The sequence below is a fragment of the Moschus berezovskii genome, chromosome 14 (assembly GCF_049115385.1).
Source record: "Moschus berezovskii isolate FMDL1 chromosome 14, NW_MosBer_1.0, whole genome shotgun sequence".
Lineage (NCBI taxonomy): Eukaryota > Metazoa > Chordata > Mammalia > Artiodactyla > Moschidae > Moschus > Moschus berezovskii.
In genome coordinates, this window is record NC_142473.1 from 36415055 (window position 1) to 36433630 (window position 18576).

Here is an 18576-nt window from a genome sequence, read left to right on the forward strand (position 1 = left end):
TCCTTGAAAACATTAGTTAATATTAACATCGTTAGAGCCGATGCTGGAAAGGAGTTTGTTATGGAACAGGGTGGGCAAGGAGACACATCTTTAGAATTAACACGGTGCAAGAAAATTGACCAGACGTGATGAGACATAGTGGGAGCAGAGAGCTGTAAATTGAATGGCCTCATGTCCGTTGGCAAGGGGTTCCTCTTTGGGTCCCTGGGCTTTGGTTTCTACTAGATGTACGTGGTGGGCTCTCCCGTTGGTTCAGTGTTTTGCTAGGAAGTTTCCCTCCATCTCCTCCCCACCAGGCCCTGAGCTCGCAGGTTTCCCTGAAGAGTTTATGCTTCTCCGTGGGCTGAATTTTGCAGCCAGCTCTGCCCTCCTCCTGGTTTGGTGCAAATGTCAGCTGTAATTGCCCCTCCCACGACCCTGGGCCTCGCTTTCTGCTCTTATTGTTGTGCAGTCACTCAGTCATGTCTGACTCTTTGCAGCCCCATGGGCTGCAGCACGCCAGGCCTTCCTGGCCTTCACTGTCTCTTGGAGTTTGCTCAAACTCATGTCCATCCAGCCATCTTGTCCTCTGTCGTCCCCTTCTCCTCTTATCCTCAGTCTTTTCCAGTAAATCGGCTGTTGGCCTCAGGCAGCCAAAGTATTGGAGTTCAGCATCAGTCCTTCCAATGAATATTCAGAGTTGATTCCCTTTAGGATGAACTGGTTTGATCTCCTTGCAGTCCAGGTGACTCTCAAGAGTCTTCCTAGCACTGCAGTTTGAAAGCATCAGTTCTGCTCTGCTTTCTCATGATTCCATGTGCTCGGGTCCCAACTAGTCGGATGTGGTGGAGCTGAGGGACGCAGGGGATGAAATGTGGAGTCTGGGAGCCAGCAGAGCGGTGCTCATCTGAGCCTTCCTGAGGGCCTCTGTCATCAAGGAGGAGGGTGAGAGGCTTGCTGGTCCAGGCAAGGCTACAGGAGGGGTCAGGCTGTGGCTGGGCAGCGCTGTCTGGAGGCCCCCCGCTCCCGTCAGCTGCCAGGGAAGAGGAGAGGCGTGGAGACAGAGGCAGTTGTGGGAGGGATTCTGTTGGCAGATCCCCTTTCCTCTTGGGCAGGCTCCTGCCCAGGGTGGTGGTCAGGCGCTGGGAGTTTTGATGTAAATCCTCTGCAGTCTTGCCGTTTTTGCATTCATCCTCTGCCTCCCACCACAAGCTCAATTACGGAGAAGAAACGGAGCCTCAAATAAGAGCTGCCAGGGGTGTCTGATTGTGGGGTTGCCACCCACTTCTCACCTCCTGGCACCCCCCCTCCACTTTCTTTGCAGGATTCTGTTCTATTCCTGGGAGCAGCCTTCTTTCCTGACACCTTTTCTGCAGGGTTCTATGGCTTATGCCTAAACCTGGATCATTTCTATTGAGAAGAGGGAGAAATTATGTTCCCATTCTGAGCAGAAGGGCGTGGGAAGAGAAGTTGCATTTGTTTAGAGCCCATAGTATTTCATCCTATGATGGGCGCTGGTCTCAAAGTTGTTTCCTCATTGACTTTCATAGTAATGCCAGGAGGGTAGGGATTGTCTCCATTTCACGGTAGTGGGAACGGAGGCCCAGAGGGGTTGGGTAGAGTGAATTGTGGGTAGTAGAATTAATCCCCATCTCTCGTCATTGTGTTTGTCATCACAAGTGCCTGCTCACGTTACCTTACCTTCCTTTTCCTGTGGAGGAAACTGAGGCTCATTAATTTCTGAAGGAAGAAATAGAGCCAAGATTTGAAACCAGTCCCGCCTGACAGCAGGGCCCCTGCTCCTGCTGTAGGAGTTTCTCTCCACCCTCCCTCTGTCATCTGTATGGTGAGGGGCCAGCTTTGTGGGTTAAAGTGGGCTTCCTAATGGTAGTTTTCCGGATAATGGTATATCTGCTAGTTATTTAGAAAGACACCATCACATCTGTGGGGGTGGTCTTAGGGGCTTATCTAATGCATCACACCATCTCCCAGCTAGATGACGGCTTCTCACTTTCCCCAGCCCCATTGGCATCTGGAAGCCGTCCATGAAAAGATAGGCCTTTATGTCCCTTGGCTGTAAATTTCAGGCTATCATGCAGTTAAGTTTTTCTGTACGTTGAAGTTTCAATTCTGTTGTTGAAATTCATATTACAATGAAAACCTGCTTCCTTCACTTTCCAGTGGGAAGTCTGGGGGGAGCTGATTGGATCTAATGAGCCTGTTGTCTCTCTTTCCCAACTTAGCAACCACCGTCTGTGATCTGGACACCCAGTTCCGCTGCCATGAGTCTGGGACCTGTATCCCCCTCTCCTACAAGTGTGACCTTGAGGATGACTGTGGTGACAATAGCGATGAAAGTCACTGTGGTAAGGGGGCATGGCGTTCAGAAGGGGCCGCACTTTTGCTTGTGGGGAGGGTTGGAACGGGGGGGTTTCTGGACATCACTGTGGGATTTGTGACGTCAGTCGCATGGCCAGCTCCATACGCATGGCAGGAGTGATTCATTCATAAAGGGATGGAACTTGCTGCATTCTGCAGTGCTGCTGCGCACGTGTCAGAGTCGGGAAGATTCCTAATGAGCTCGGGCGTTTATTAATGGCTCTGCAGCCTTAGCCCACATTTCTGGGTGGCTGTTAGATGAGCCTCTTGTAGACCCAGAGCTATATACCTTTGTGAATTCTTTTTTTTAAAAATTCATGTAATTCAGGAAACCCTGTTAGAAGTCAGCAGATGGCACAAACATTATTTGAGCACCTGCTTTCTGGATGGAAATTTTTATTTAGGAAAATGGTGTGTTGGAACTGAAGCAGTGGTGGGATTCTCTACTTCAGTCCTTTGATTTCCAGGTGAAACAACGGAGGTCCTCTGAGGTCAGGGGGCTTGTTCAGGGGGATTCTGTTAGTTTGTGTCAGAAAAGGGAGTTGGAACCGTGTTTCATATGCCCTTCTTGTTGCATAATCCTCTCCTGTCAGTTGTAGGAGGCCTGTCTTAGTTGATGGGCTCTGGTACCAAGCCCGTAACTACTGATCATTGTGGGAGGGAACAGAGTGCAATACTCAGAGTGTCCCAGCCTGGAGGGGAGTCAGCCTGGGGCCCAGACGCTGACCCCATTGCTATGAAGGGTCAGCGAGGCCCCGTGAGGGTCCCTCTGTCCACAGGGCAGGTCTGGTCCAGCTGGGCCTGTGCTTCCGGATGGGCCCGAGTCACTGTGGGCAGGGGTTTGACTCACCGGGACTGAAATATGGGGAACCTTCAGAGCAGTTTTATGGGGGGTGGTTACATCGTTTTCCTTCATTTTTGTAAAACACAAAGTTCCAGGAAACAGTCCTTGGGGTTCACAGTCTTCCCTTCATCCCTCCCTGTCCCGTCTGCACTCAGAGGGCTCAGGTGTGTGTGGCCGGTTTTGCTCTCAAGGAGGGATCACCACGTGGTCACCCATTTATCAGGTGTCCTCCCAGCCCGCCACTGGACACACATTTGAGCATTAAACGGTGTCTGTCCCTCAGAGCCTCTGCTTGTGGCCAGTTCATGCTGGTGCATCCTGAATCCACCTCAGGGTCTCGGGTGGTCCCCTCCTCAGATCCGGGTCCTCTCTGAGAGTCTCCAGACTGTGTCCCCCGTGAATATCTGCTTCCCCAGTTCACCATCAGCCTCTCTCACTGAGGCCGCCACCCTGCGCCCCCAGTCGTCTTGGCTGCTCCTGTTTTCCTGGACTCTTTACAGTTCCGTGTAAAAGTCCTGTGCTGCTGCTGTCCCCAGGGTCTACACAAGATTCTGCCAGTATCGCCGCCTTTCCTATCTTGGTCACACTGCCCGGGTTCATTTGCCTCCAGCCCCTACCCTCCCCGAGACAGCCCGCCGGCCAGCATCCCTGGAGCTCTGCTCATGGAAAGCCCCTAGCCTCTCCGTTCAGAGAGCTCAGCACTGGTCTTGCTTTTCCTGAGCTGAGCACCTCACACTGATCTGCACTTTCGAGGTTCTCATCACTCCTTTTCTGAGACCACAGGCTCTGTCTCTCGATCTTCGGAAATTGTGGATTTCTGGGCAACCAGAGCATTGCTTCCCCAGCCTTCTGCCCATCATGGGAAGCATAGAAAATATTTGTAAAGTGTGCCAAGATAAATGGACAATACCTTTGTTGCCTGGAGGCCTTGAGTGTGAGGTGTCAGGGTCTCCGCACACCTGTGCTCCATTCACAGTGCACTACACTTGTCCCTGGGTATCCACAGGGCGTCAGTGCCAGGACCCACCATAGGTTCCGAGATCCGTGGAGGCTCAAGTCCTATAGTTGGCCCTCCACGTCCGCGGATTCTGCATCCACAGATTCACCCAACCATGGATCATAAATGTAGTACCCAATGCTGTTGTTTGTTGTTCAGTCACTAGATCGAGTCTGATTCTTTGTGGCCCCATGGACTGTATCTGCCAGGCTCCTCTGTCCATGGGATTTTCCTGGCAAGAATACTGGAGTGGGTTGCCATTTCCTACTCCAGGGCATATTCCCAATCCAGGGACTGAAAGTGAGTCTCCTGTTTGGCAGGCAGATGCTTTATCACTCAGCTACCTGGGAAATATACGGTGCATGGTTGGTTTAATCCATGGATGCAAAATCTACAGGTCCAGAGGGCAAGCTCTACTTGGGCAGCATTCCTCATGATTTTCCATCCCTGCTTTAAGTCTTCCTGCGTGCATTCTGGATCATCAGTGATGGTGGGGATATTGGGTGCATCTCTGACTACCAGGAGCCCTGACGTCAGAGACAGAATTCGGGGCAAGCTTTTGCGCTCACATCGTGGTCTGTGGTCTCACCTGCAGAGATGCACCGGTGTCGGGGTGACGAGTACAGCTGCAGCTCTGGCATGTGCATCCGCTCCTCCTGGGTGTGTGATGGTGACAACGACTGCAGGGACTGGTCTGATGAAGCCAACTGCACTGGTCAGTATTTCCTGGGCTCCCTAAGCTGCACTCAACCTGTTCGTATGGTGGGTAGCATTATCGCCCTACATGATCACAGAATCAAGGCTCTGAGAAAGGGACCTTAGAAACTAAGAGCAGGTCTGTGATCACCTTGTGCCAAAATGTTACCAGCTCTTTGCTTCCTTCACTGAGAAAGTCTTGCTATGGAAGATTATTAACTGAGCAATGTCATGAGTGATACAGTTGTTTTACATTTTGGCTCAAGTTTATTTTCCTAGGAACCAGTAGCAAAGAGTTTACAGACTGGCCCCTGTTCTAGGGACCCATACCTTGAGGAGCAGTGAACTAGCTCATGTTTTGGAATGGAGCATCAAGACGTTCCCTAAACCGTGAAAACTTAAATTGTGCTTGTACCCGTTTGGGGTAAGATTTCGTTAAAGATAAAGTTAGAAACAGCAGCAGACTATGAGAAGAAGGCTGAGTGGTCTAAGATTCTAATTCTTCTGCTGGTGTTAGGTTCACTCATGCTCACGCCACTATTTTTGTGAATAAATGAACAAACAAGGGCATGTACATTACGGTGGAGTCGGGGAGAGCAAGGAGCTGGGGCAGTTGTAGAGGCGGAAAAACAAATCCTACTAGCTGATGAGTAAATTTTCTCTGCACCCTCCTTCAGAAATTGTTGCTCAATTCTACCTTCAATCCCTCCAGTGATGGGGATAAAGATGTTTCCTTTCACCTTTTTGTGGCAAATGAGGGCAGATCTGGTATTTCAGGCTTCCTTTTGCCATCTATTGTTAATGGATCTTCACGCTTGTGAATTAAATCACTTTTCATTCCTTTTTCTTTTTCTTAAAGATTTTTTGTTGTTGTTGTGGACCTTTTTTAAAAGTCTTTATTAAATCTGCTACAACACTGCTTCTGTCCCATGTTTTGTTTTTTTTGGCCGCATGGGATCCTAGCTCCCTGACCAGGGATCAAACCTGCACCCGCTGTATTGGAAGGCAAAGTCCTAATCACTGACCCACCAGGGAAGTCCCTCATTCCCATATCTTAATTGTCCTGACTGCAGCAGTATCCTGGCAGTTCCTACACTATCCAGCAGCCAGGATCTCAGAGCATGCTCCCTAATTTCTAAAAGCGAAAAAAGTAGATCTGCTTTTATATCCCGCTCTTGTGGTCTGCTTTGGTTTAGATTTGGTTTGTGAAGGACAGAAATGATCTTTTACTCCTTTATGTTCTCCCGATGCCCAGTTCAGAGAACCTTTGTTGACTGGGTTATTTGACACAACTGTAATACTCCGTTTTATTTTAGAGGTGACCTTATGTGGCTTTAAGGAATAAATGGACCGACTCAAAAGCCAAATATATCACACTGGGCAATCTGTGATGTTACCAGATTCCTGCCCACCTCGTAAATTCCCCATCCCTGTGTCCTCTCTGGCACAGTCTTATTGTGTGCCCCTCTGCTTCTGGAAAGGCTGCAGGTATTGCTTTCTTTGAAAGCCTGGCTTGCAGAAGGAGGGATAAACAAGGTCTTGGAAGGAACCGCTGTCAGTCCAGAAAGCACACAAGGGCTGTTTGGAAGCTTTGGATTTGGGTGGATCATTGATTGACAAATTAGAGGGGTGCTTCTGGGCATTTCCAACTGTACGTTTCATGATGACTGGACATATTATTAGCACAACCACATGAGTCAAGCTTGTGTTTCAGCTGCGTGAGCTGGTCTTCCACAGTGAATTAACAGCTTCTTTTCTGTGGGTAGGCTTGTCCCTGACCCTGGTTTTATCTCTGGCTTCCTCTGGCAGGGCTGCATGGGGAAATGTAGAGTGCCTACACGGCCGCTGCAGCCTTGTTCCAATGGCTGTGCTTCCAGACCTCTTAAAGGCGATTGTCCATCTTCATCCGTAGATTAGTTGGAGGTGGTATGTGCACTCACGTGCGGAGCTGAATAAATGGGTCGAGGCCTGCTGACTTCTTGTGGGCTTCAGCTCTCATGCGTGGTCTGTACTGGGCCTTTTCGTGGCTCTTCCCCTCCCTTGTTTGGCTTTCCATGGAACTGAGCCTTTTATCCCCCCTGCACTGATTTGGAACTTAAACATTTCATTTCTGTTCTTTTAGCTGTTGCCCTAGACATCTTATACATATTCCTAATACCTTTCCCCTCTCCTGGACCTGCCTTGATTCCAGTCTCTGCCCATAATGCCAATATTGACAAACTCAGCATATATTTAGTATTTTAAAACACGAGGACTTCCCTGGCAGTCGGTCCAATGGTTGAGACTCCACCTTTCCAATGCAGGGAGCTTGGACTCAATCCCTAGTCGGGGAACTAGGAACCCACATGCTGCATGGTATGGCTCCCATTGCCACCCAAAATAAACCCGCAAAATACTTCATAGTTTAATTTTACATTAAAAAAAGAATCCTAAAGTCAGTCATCGTTGTTCTCTTTTAGTAACCAAACTTATTTATAGGTACCTACCTGTCTGTCACTTCACCTTCTTGTGTTTGCTGCTTCCTTCCTGTGTTCATCCTTCAGTGTTTCGTGGCAGAGTCTATGAGTCGTAAACTTAAAGTTTTTGTTTATATACACAAGCCTTCCTTTCATTCTCAATGCTGAAATCGATGCATCTGGGTTTCTAGATTTGTAGTAATTTTCCCTAAGTATGTTGGTGGAGTTATTCCATTTCTTTCTGGCCTCTTTTGTGTTGATTTCAAGTCTCCTGTCAGATTATCTGTTCCAATAATAACTGACATTCTTCTCTCTCTAGTTGCCTTTAGGTTTTTTATGTTTTGTTTGTTACTCAGCTTCACCTACCTAGGCGTGAAATTATTTTTATTTATCCTGTTTGTTGTCCTTCTAAAATCTGGGGATTTATGTTTTTCATTAGCTCTGGGAAGCTGCAGCCACTATCTTTTCTTCTTTGTCCGTTTGCTACTTTGTCTTCTCTTGTCTTTAGCAGCAGCCATTCGCTGGACTTTCTCATTCTGATGATGCCTTTGGTTTTTAGATCTGCTGTCTCCTTATGACTCTGAGGTACTTCCTCAGATTTCTCTTCCAGTTCAACAGTCCTCTTTTCAGCTGAATCTAATCTCCTATTTCACATATCCACTGACCTGTTTTTATTTCCATGACTTTATTTTTTATATCTAGAATTTCTATTTGCTTCTTTTTCAGATTTGCCTTTTATTTTTTACTGTCCTTTATGCTTTATGTTATTTTTTACATTATTAATCATTCGAGTTGTGTTGATACTAGCCTTTTTTTTCCTCCTTCATTTTCTAAGAGTCCACTGTTTTATAAGGCTGTGCTTTTCTTGTCACAGTAATTAACTCATCTCTTCTGCTCCACTTTTATTTGGCTAATGTTTTTGATCAGGTGTCACAGAGGGTCTTGCTGAGTCAGGAGAGATGTGTTCATGTCAAAGAGTAAGCAGAGGATAATGGCCTTTATTAGAAACTCTGATATTCTAATTTTCATGATCATTTGCCCCAGTAGCCCTTCTATTCTTAGAGTCATGATGGACCCTGCTATGCAAAGGATTCTTTTTTATCTGCCTCAAATTCTTTAGTCTATTTTAAAATCCATCTCTTTCATCCGTACAGTTAAATATTATCAATTGAACATATATCATACATCAGACACTCAATGTCAGAGAGCTAGTAAGTTACTCAGAAGACAGAAAAAGAGACTATGTTAAGCATTCCAGCCCTTCCTGGCCACTTGAATGAAATTGTGCAAATTAATTAGTCTTTCTCAGCTCAGCATCAGTGATAGAATCTGGAGATGTCAAACATGCCCTTCAGCGTTGTCCACTTGGAAACTCCATTAGCACTCTGAAATTGTTTTCAATTGAAATCCATGGGCTGAATAATAGTGAGTATTTCAGTGCGGCAGTGGTTTAGGTGACAGTATCTTTTATGATAGCGAGCAAGGCTTTGGTGAGGAATTTTTTAAAGGGCTATCAGATTTGTAAAACCAATAAATCAGAAGTATTCCAGGCAATGCCTGTTACCGGGGCAAAGCTCATCTAACATGCAGGGACACATTTATATTTCTTATCAGAGATAAGTATATTTTAAAAAGATGTTTAATGGATCCTGACTGCCAATATTGTAAAATATTGAAATGTCCTGTAGATTTATTTGCATGTGACTGGACATAGCATTGATCTCTGAGAAGACAACAGACGATGGACCACCTTTTGTTGTAAAGTGGTTTGAAAAATCAGGGGCTTTGTATTTCAGACTATTACCCAAAAGAGCCTCAAATGCAGTAGCAATTCTAGAGGGCATTGGAAGCCCATTTTCCCAGCCCTTGAGTCACTTATTAGCAACCATCTCAACTGAATAGGTAACTATGGTTTGCACTCAACAACCCACTTTTGTTTGTTTTGCTTGCTTCTGTCACAAGGACACGCTATCCACACAGTTCAACCAAGAGAGCCCGTCTGTCGTGGTTATGTTATTTCATGCTGGTTGCAAACAAGGCCAGCCCTGGCTTGCATTCAGCAGTGAACAGACACACACTGCTCCCTGCATCAGAGGAGGGAAGGGAAATCTGATGGAGAAGGCAGCCAGTAGTGTTGCTTGGGTTGCAGGCAGATATTAGGCACCTGAAATAGTCTCTGACTGAAGTTTTGACATTTTCTAAATGACTTCCAGGTGGCCTCAGCCCGTGTATGCGATTGAGCCTGTTCAGTTATAACAGTGACTATTTCCCTGGCCTTTTTATTTATTTTTTTTAATGATTGTAGAGGATGCCATGTATTATTAGCTGGTAGATGTCACTCTTGGCTATCCAGAGAGTTAAGGAATTCTAGGTTTCTGGGCCTGCTTTCTTTGTGATTTTAGATGCATTTTTTATGCTCTTTGGATTAGACGTTTTCCACTTATGAAATTGGGCACTTCATTTAGAATTATAAAATCAGGGCCTTTCACAACTTACAGGGCTCTTTAGGTATCAATGCAGATGATGACATCAAGGTCCCTGCAGTGTCTTGAGCAGGTCTAGGACCCAGTGCCCCGAGCACCCACTGCCTCTTCTTGTCCAGCAGAATCTGGAGGAGTAAGAAGATTAAGTAGCCAGCTGGACTGGAGAAAGCCCAGGCTTTGGACTTGGACAGCCCTGGTGCTATTACTTCATTATCTTTGTTACTCTCCGTGACCTTCTGAGAGTCCTAAACCTCGTTCTTATCTATAAATGGGGAGTACTCCTGACCTCACAGGTTGCTGTGAAAGTGACTGAGTTTTTAACGTGTACATCTGTGCTTGTGTAACAATGATAAACCCCGAGGCTCGAGCTGATGGCCCTTCAGGAGGCTGCATTCTGCCTTTAGGGTGGTCCCCCGTCATACCTGTTAGAACGTGCCTCCTTTGCAGTCGGCTGCTGAGGGTGATGGGCCTGCGGAGGTGAAGGAGGCCTTGACTATTTTTCTCTCCTGTTTTCCTGGCAGCCATCTATCACACCTGTGAGGCCTCCAACTTTCAGTGTCGAAATGGGCACTGCATCCCCCAGCGCTGGGCGTGTGATGGTGACATGGATTGCCAAGACGGCTCTGACGAGGATCCGGTCAACTGTGGTAAGTGCAGATGCTTTGGCCCCAACCCACACGTCTCCCATATCTGCTGTTCGGGAAGAGGGGCAATGGATGGACCAGGAGATGGACCAGAGTCCCTGCTGTGCCTGGTGCGCACTAGTGAGCTCACACTTGCGTGTGGCACGGCTGTTCGATGTGCAGGCCTGGGCTGTGTGATTTTAGTTATTTTTATTATTATTTATTTATTTACTTTGGGCTGCACTGGGTCTTCGTTGTTTGCACAGCCTTTCTCTAGTTGAGGCAAGAGGGGGCTGCTCTTTATTGAGGTGCTTGGGCGTCTCATTGTGGCGGCTTCTTTTGTTTTCTGGAGCACAGGCTTCAGGCGTGCGGCTTTCCAAAGCTGCTGCCCGTGGACTCTAGTAGGTGTGGCACACACAGGCTTAGTCGCTCTGAGTAATCTTCCCAGACCAGGGATCGGACCCGTGTCCCCTGCATTGGCAGGTGGATTCTTTATCATTGAGCCACCAGCACGTCCTGTCATTTTAATTCTTGTGCAAGCAGGTTGCCTCCATAAAAACAAGAAAAGAAACGGGAAACCCACTAACCCACCCAGAACATTAAATAGGGTCGCATTACCAGTGCTCTGCCAGAAATTAGCCAGCAGTTTCTGTATGAATGGCATACTTTATGGCTGAGAGGTTGCTGTGATGGTCCCTTAGGAAAATGGATACCTCTCATAAGCCAGAAGTTTTTCAGTGTAGTTGATTTAAAGAAGGATTCTGAGATAGTTAATAGAAATAAAGCATAAAATAGTTGCCACACAAACATATAAAATGCTTTTTCACACCAAATTAAATATATATTTTATATTGGCGTATCGCTGATTTACAGTGTTGTGTTAGTGCAAAGTGATTCTGTTTTGTTGTTGTTTAGTCACTAAGTCGTGTCCAACTCCTCTCAACTCCATGGACTGTAGCCCATCAGGCTACCCTGTTCATGGGATTTTCCAGGCAAGAACACTGGAGTGGGCTGCTATTCTCCAGGAGTTCTTCCCAATGCAGGGATCGAACCCATGTCTCCTGCTTGGAAGGTGGATTCTTTACCACTGAGCCACCAGGGAAGCTTGATTCAGTTACACATATATATATGCATATATATGTACATTCTTTTTCAGACTCTTTCTCCATATAGGTTATTCCAGGATTCTGAGTATAATTTCCTGTGCTATGAGTAGGTCCTTTTTAGTTGTCTGTTTTATAGACAGCAGTGTGTACATGTTAATCCTGCACTTCCTTGGTGGCTCAGCAGTAAACAACCCACCTGCCAACCAGGGGACGTGGGTTCGATCCCTGGGTCACAAAGAACCTCTGCAGGAGGAATGGCACCCATGCCAGTATTCTTGCCTGGAAAATTCCATAGGTAGAGGAGCCTGACAGGCTACGTCAGTGGGTCCAGAGTCGGGCATGACTGAGTGACTGAGCCCATTCGTTCATTAGGAGCCTTATGGCAGAAACCAAGGGCAGAGACAATATCCGTATTTTCTATTATTTCATACCTTGTATCCCTAATTTACGTGGAATCGCAGTCATTGTCTGCGTGCTGCTGTATGTTCTGCTCTTCTCATGGCACAGTGTTAAAGTTGTTTCCATATGTCTGTGTTTTTCTGTAGTTAGCATTTTCATGGCAGATGCCCATCCTCTTTGTATTATTGCTGAGACATAGTTTACTTAGTCGCTGCCTGGTGGGGTAATATCAGTTTTGCACTGTTGTGTGTCGGAAAAACTGTTCATGTCCTTGGAAATGAAAGCTTAGTTTTCCCTTGAGATACTACTTCCTGGGGTATATCCCTCCATATGGAAGAGGTTCTGATCCATTTCCATGATTCTTGTTGTTTCTGGATGTTATTTCCAAGTGATTATACCAAAAGGATCTCCATTAGTAGCATATTGGATGTTTCCCCAAGCCTCCGTTGATTTTATCTTTTGACTTGAGTGAGTGGTAACTTGTCTTGTACAATTTAAATTTTATACTTTCGAAAAACCTTCTTATGCCGAAAGCTATTTCCCCATCTCGTGGTACTCATTTACTGATTCTCTTTTGATGTCCTTTGAACAGTGTCCTGGGGATGATGACTTTTTACAGGATTAAAACACATTTTCTTGCCTTATCCCTGATCCTCCTGAAACTATTCTGCCAAGAGTTGTGTTTACAACTGACCTACTAGAAGTGATTCTTAAGCCAAATGTCTGGCAGTTGCTTTCTGTTCAGGAGAATGGATGACCTAGTACTGAAAGTTCTACACCAAGTGGAAAACCTAAGATTCTTAACATTTATGGGGTAAAGTTTCTTCAAAAGGGCTTTGGTTTAGAATACCTGAAAAATTAAAATGGTGAGTGATGTAAGAGAGCTTAAAAAACCCCAGGGTCCGTAAAATCAGGGTGCATGTCCTCCTTTTTTCCATCCACTTGGTGCTTTCATTTTCAGTTCAGTTCAGTAGCTCAGTCGTGTCCGACTCTTTGTGACCCCATGAATCACAGCACGCCAGGCCTCCCTGTCCATCACCAACTCCCGGAGTTCACTCAAATTTACCTCCATCGAGTTGGTGATGCCATCCAGCCATCTCATCCTCTGTCATCCCCTTCTCCTCCTGCCCTCAAAACCTCCCAGCATCAGGGTCTTTTCCAGTGAGTCAACTCTTCGCATGAGGTGGCTAAAGTGTTAGAGTTTCAGGTTTAGCATCAGTCCTTCCAATGAACACCCAGGATTGATCTCCTTTAGAATGGACTGGGTGGATCTCCTTGCAGTCCAAGGGACTCTCAAGAGTCTTCTCCAGCACCACAGTTCAAAAGCATCAATTCTTCGGCAATCAGCTTTCTTCACAGTCCAACTCTCACATCCATACATGACCACGGGAAAAACCATAGCCTTGACTAGACAGACCTTTTTTGGCAAAGTAATGTCTCTGCTTTTTAATATGCTATCTAGGTTGGTCATAACTTTCCTTCCAAGGAGTAAGCGTCTTTTAATTTTATGGCTGCAATCACCATCTGCAGTGATTGTGAAGCCCCAAAAAATAAAGTCTGAAACTGTTTCCCCATCTATTTCCCATGAAGTGATGGGACCAGATGCCATGATCTTAGTTTTCTGAATGTTGAGCTTTAAGCCAACTTTTTTACTCTCCTCTTTCACTTTCATCAAGAAGCTCTTTAGTTCTTCTTCACTTTCTGCCATAAGGGTGGTGTCATCTGCATAGATGAGGTTATTGATATTTCTCCTGGCAATCTTGATTCCAGCTTGTGCTTCTTCCAGCCCAGCATTCCTCATGATGTACTCTGAATATAAGTTAAATAAGCAGGGTGACAAGATACAACCTTGACATACTCCTTTTTCTATTTGGAACCAGTCTGTTGTTCCATGTCCAGTTCTAACTGTTGCTTCCTGATGTGCATACAGGTTTCTCCAGAGGCAGGTCAGGTGGTCTGGTATTCCCATTTTACTTTTCATTAAAAAAAAAAAAAATGTTTTGAGTAGATAACACATCCACATGGTTCACAATGGAAAACTATAAGCGATTAAACAGTGCTGTTTTTCTCCCATCTGCCAGTTTCCCCGCTTTTCTGTGTGTCTTTTCAGGATATTTTTGTGCTTGCATGCAAATTTAAATATACGACATGTACTTGTCCTATTTTTACACATAGAGTATGCCATGCGCGTTGTTTGGTACCTTGGTTTTTCAGCAAGCTGTCTATCTAGGACATGTTTTTACCGAGTACTTCTTCAGTCTCTTCATACCAGTCTAGCGTTCCTGCGTACAGTAGTTTATTTCACAGTCCCCTGCAGATGGATCAGTTCAGTTCAGTTCAGTCGCTCAGTTGTGACCGACTCTTTGTAACCCCATGAATCACAGCACGCCAGGCCTCCCTGTCCATTACCAGCTCCCGGAGTTCACTCAAACCCAATGTCCATCGAGTCAGTGATGCCATCCAGCCATCTGATTCTCTGTCGTCCCCTTCTCCTCCCGCCCCCAATCCCTCCCAGCTTTAGGGTCTTTTCCAGTGAGTCAACTCTTCGCACGAGGTGACCAAAGTATTGGAGTTTCAGCTTTAGCATCAGTCCTTCCGGTGAATACTCAGGACTGATCTTTAGAATGGACTGGTTGGATCTCCTTGCAGTCCAAGGGACTCTCAAGAGTCTTCTCCAACACCACAGTTCAAAAGCATCAATTGTTCGGGGATCAGCTTTCTTCACAGTCCAACTCTCACATCCATACATGACCACTGGAAAATGGATAAGTAGGTGGTTTTCAGCCTGTCACAAACAGTGCTGCAGTGAATAATCGTGTTCCTCTGTTACTTTCACTCATGCGGGTAGGTTACAATTCTGGGTCAGAGTATGTGTATGTCTGTAATTGTGACAGCCCTCCACAGGGAGACACACACGTAGGTATAAATATCCGTGCCGCGGTGATGTGAATGTCTTGCCTGTCTCCTCCATCTGCTGCTCTTTGAACCACTTTCCAGAGAAGAAGTGCAACGGGTTCCGCTGCCCAAATGGCACCTGCATCCCATCCAGCAAACACTGCGACGGTCTGCACGACTGCTCGGACGGCTCGGATGAACGGCACTGCGGTGAGTCCTCAAGTTGGGCTAAATCCTCTTCTCCCCTGGTACCTGCCTGCGTCAGGTCCTGCTTGGCCAGGACCCTGAGAGGGGTGGAGGCAGAGAGGCGTGGTTTAGGTGACGGAGAGGAAGAGGGGGCCATGGTGGGTGATCGTGGAATTAGGTCATGGTCCACAGTCATCACTGTTCAGCTGCAGTATGTCCTGCGAATGGACCAGTGATCTGGAATTGGACACTTATTTCTCCTTCTTCATTGGTTTTACTAGTTGCTGATTATCACTCAGCTAACAGTTTTAGGCACAATAACCCTTTATATGCCGTGTTTTTGGACCCCAAAAGGTAGTCTGGGGTCAGTGGTGCTCATCCTTGGGAAAAGCAAGCTGGAGATCCAAGGATGAGTTAGTGTGGCAGTTCAGGCGTAAAGGCCACCTTCTTCCCATGTCCTTACGTGGCGTCTTTGCCTGCATCTCTGGTGCTTCTTAGAAGGACACTACTCCTATAGATCCTTTTAACCTTATCTACCTCCCTTACCCTGGATTTCCTCTTTAAAGCTCTATCAGGGAACTTCCTTGGAAGTCCAGTGGTTAAGACTTTGTGCTGCCAATGCAAGAGGCATAAGTTCAGTTCCTGGTCAGGGAACTAAGATCCCATATGGCATGTGGCACAGCCAAAAAAAAAATTAATTAAAAAAATTACTGCCCTTTCTCCAAATCCAGTCATGTTGGAGATTAGGGCTTCAGCATATAAATTGGCGGCAGGTACAGTTCAGCGGGTAACACTGGTCCTCCATAGAGGAGTTTGCCAGGCCCCATGTTCGAGAGTCAGTGTTATGTTGATCGCGGTTAAGATCCTGGGCTGTGATGTCAGGCAGTTCTGGGTTTCAGTTTTGGCTCCACCCTCATCAGCTGTGTGCCTTTGGCAAAATGCATAACGTTGCCATCCCCTGTGCTTCATTTGGGAAACAGGGCAGTGAAACCTCTCATCATGTTGTGCTGGGAGTTTAACGAGGTCCTGGAGCTCAGGGTCTGCTCAGAGCTCAGGCTTGGCGGTGGTGCTCATTACCCCCGGCTCCTGAATGCGTGTCCAGTCAGAGCATATCTTGCCGTGGCCCACGAGGTCCCCGGCTCCAGGGGCTCACGGCCTTCCCCTCGCTGGTCGCTTTCAGAGCCCCTGTGTACTCGCTTTATGGACTTCGTGTGTAAGAACCGACAGCAGTGCCTCTTCCAGTCCATGGTGTGTGACGGCATCATCCAGTGCCGGGATGGCTCCGACGAGGACCCGGAGTTCGCAGGCTGCTGTGAGTCAGGGGCACTGGAGAGACTCAGGGGGTGGGCCACCCTGGGCATGTGCCTTCATCCACTTTGCAGGTCTCCAGTGAGGGTCCAGACTTGCCTTTTCTAAGAAAGGCTCACCTTGGTTGCTTCGGAAGCTTGCTTGTTAGTTGCTGGTACGCAGCTCAAGAGGGGGGATCGAGGGTGATGGCGATCTTGGCCCACGTGTCACCTCCTCCCACAGCCTTTATTATGCCCCCGGAGTGGCCCCCTCACCTTGCCGCAGTGTCTTTACCCACTCACCTCCACTCTGCACACTGCAGTTATTTTGTGGGCTGCCTCCCCCAGCTGGCCTGCTCTGTGTGTGCCTGAGAGCAGGTCCTTGTCTCGTTCACGGCTACAGCCCTGTCCCTAAGACTGCCCTGCCTGCATGATAGTAGGGATTTGCATCAGTCTGCTTGGGCTGCCCAAACAGAAGACCACAGCCTGGGTTGGGGGGCTTAATCTCGCACAGTTCTGGGGGCTGCAGATCAGGGGTTAAGGTGGTGGCAGGGTTGGTTTTCTCTGAGGCGCCTCTCCTTGGCTTGTAGATGGCCATCCTCTGTCTGAGTCCTCACTTACTCTCCTTAGGAGAACACCAGTCCTGTTAGACTAGGGCTCCGTCCTAATGTAATGACTTCATGTTAGCTTAATTACCCATTTAAATACCTTATCTGCAGATGTCGTTGCAGTCTGAGCTGCCGGGGGCCAGGCCTTCGACTTGCTTTCGAGGAATCCTCCAGCCAGGCCATCTCTTGGTGGAGGGCCTTTGTTTTTGCCTCTTGTTTCCAAACAACAGTGCCGCGTTGAGCTCTCCAGTGTAGAAGTAATCTGGACTTGTGCATGTTGGTTCCTTCCCTAGCCCGAGACCCCGAGTTCCACAAGGTGTGTGACGAGTTCAGCTTCCAGTGTCAGAACGGAGTGTGCATCAGTTTGATCTGGAAGTGTGATGGGATGGATGACTGCGGTGATGACTCCGACGAAGCCAACTGTGGTGAGGAGCCCTCAAGCTCTGTCCCCGGGTGTCCCAGGCTCCAGGTCACATGGTGCTTGGGTTTGCCTTCTCCCTTTTCAGCCACAGTCCCTTCCAGGTCTTGAATCTGCATGTAACAAATTGAGTCTTAAAGTGAGAACCTACCCCCTAGCAGAGGTTGGATGGTTGGTTTAGTCACTAAGTCATGCCCAACTCTTAGCAATGCCATGGACTATAGCCCACCAGCCTCTTCTGTCCGTGGGATATTTTGGGCAAGAATACTGGAGTGGGTTGCCATTTCCTTCTCCACCAGCAGAGGTTAGGGTATATTTTTTCTATTTTCTTTCTCCATTTAAGAAGTTGACATTGTGTATAAGGAATATGGTAGAGGAGTTATGGTTAATATTTTGGAGTATATTTCCCCTGCCCCCTAAATCTTACAGATGTCACAGCATGATGGAATCGTTGTTACCATTGGGTTATCATCAACAGTTAGGTCATTCCTTCAGTAGAATATCAAAATTCAAACTTAGGTATCCAGACTTCCCTGGTGGTCCAGTGGCTAAGACTCTGTGCTCCCAATGCAAGGGGCCCAGGTTCCATCCCTGGTCCGGCAACTAGGTCCCACATGCCTCAACTAAGAGTTTGCATAAGATTAGAACTATAAGATCCCATGTGCTGCAACTGAGACCTGGTGCAGACACATAAATAAGTAAAATAATAAAAGGATAAATATTAAAAAAAAAAACCACTCGGGTGTCATTTGCAAGATGTAGAAGCATAGGTCAGAGAATATGACCTCAGGTCCGGGGAGGCGAGCTTTTGTCCGGTTTGTGGATATGCTCTTGGTCTCCCTCTGGTCCAGGAAGCTGCTTTGTCCTTCTCTGGGAGGGTTGCGCGGGCTGTCCTGGGGCGTGGGTGAGGAGCCTGTGGGTCCTTGGAGGTCTGTGTTCACGCCGTGCAGGCCCTCCAACTGACCCTGCGGTTCATCCCCCAGAAAACCCCACCGAGGCCCCCACCTGCTCCCGCTACTTCCAGTTCCAGTGCGAGAACGGGCACTGCATCCCCAACAGGTGGAAATGCGACCGGGAGAACGACTGCGGGGACTGGTCTGACGAGAAGGACTGTGGAGGTGAGGGTCGGGGATGGCCCGACCCAGGCCACATAGAACTCACCTGTCTCTTCAGAGTCTGGCTTCGGCAGTGATTTTGGGTGGGTGGGTCGGGCGGGTAACT

The 18576-nt window shown here is 47.4% G+C and overlaps 1 protein-coding gene across 2 annotated transcripts in view; it reads left to right on the top strand.

Moving 5' to 3' along the window:
• Positions 1 to 18576, top strand: part of SORL1 (sortilin related receptor 1) — a 200936-nt gene that overhangs the window by 117724 nt on the left and 64636 nt on the right. For both annotated transcript variants that reach the window (XM_088843032.1, XM_055423238.2), the window contains exons 24-30: positions 2223 to 2345; positions 4795 to 4914; positions 10356 to 10481; positions 14960 to 15067; positions 16224 to 16355; positions 17231 to 17362; positions 18339 to 18473. In XM_088843032.1, coding sequence (XP_088699158.1) covers positions 2223 to 2345; positions 4795 to 4914; positions 10356 to 10481; positions 14960 to 15067; positions 16224 to 16355; positions 17231 to 17362; positions 18339 to 18473 — 876 coding nt within the window. The remainder of the gene's footprint in view (positions 1 to 2222; positions 2346 to 4794; positions 4915 to 10355; positions 10482 to 14959; positions 15068 to 16223; positions 16356 to 17230; positions 17363 to 18338; positions 18474 to 18576) is intronic.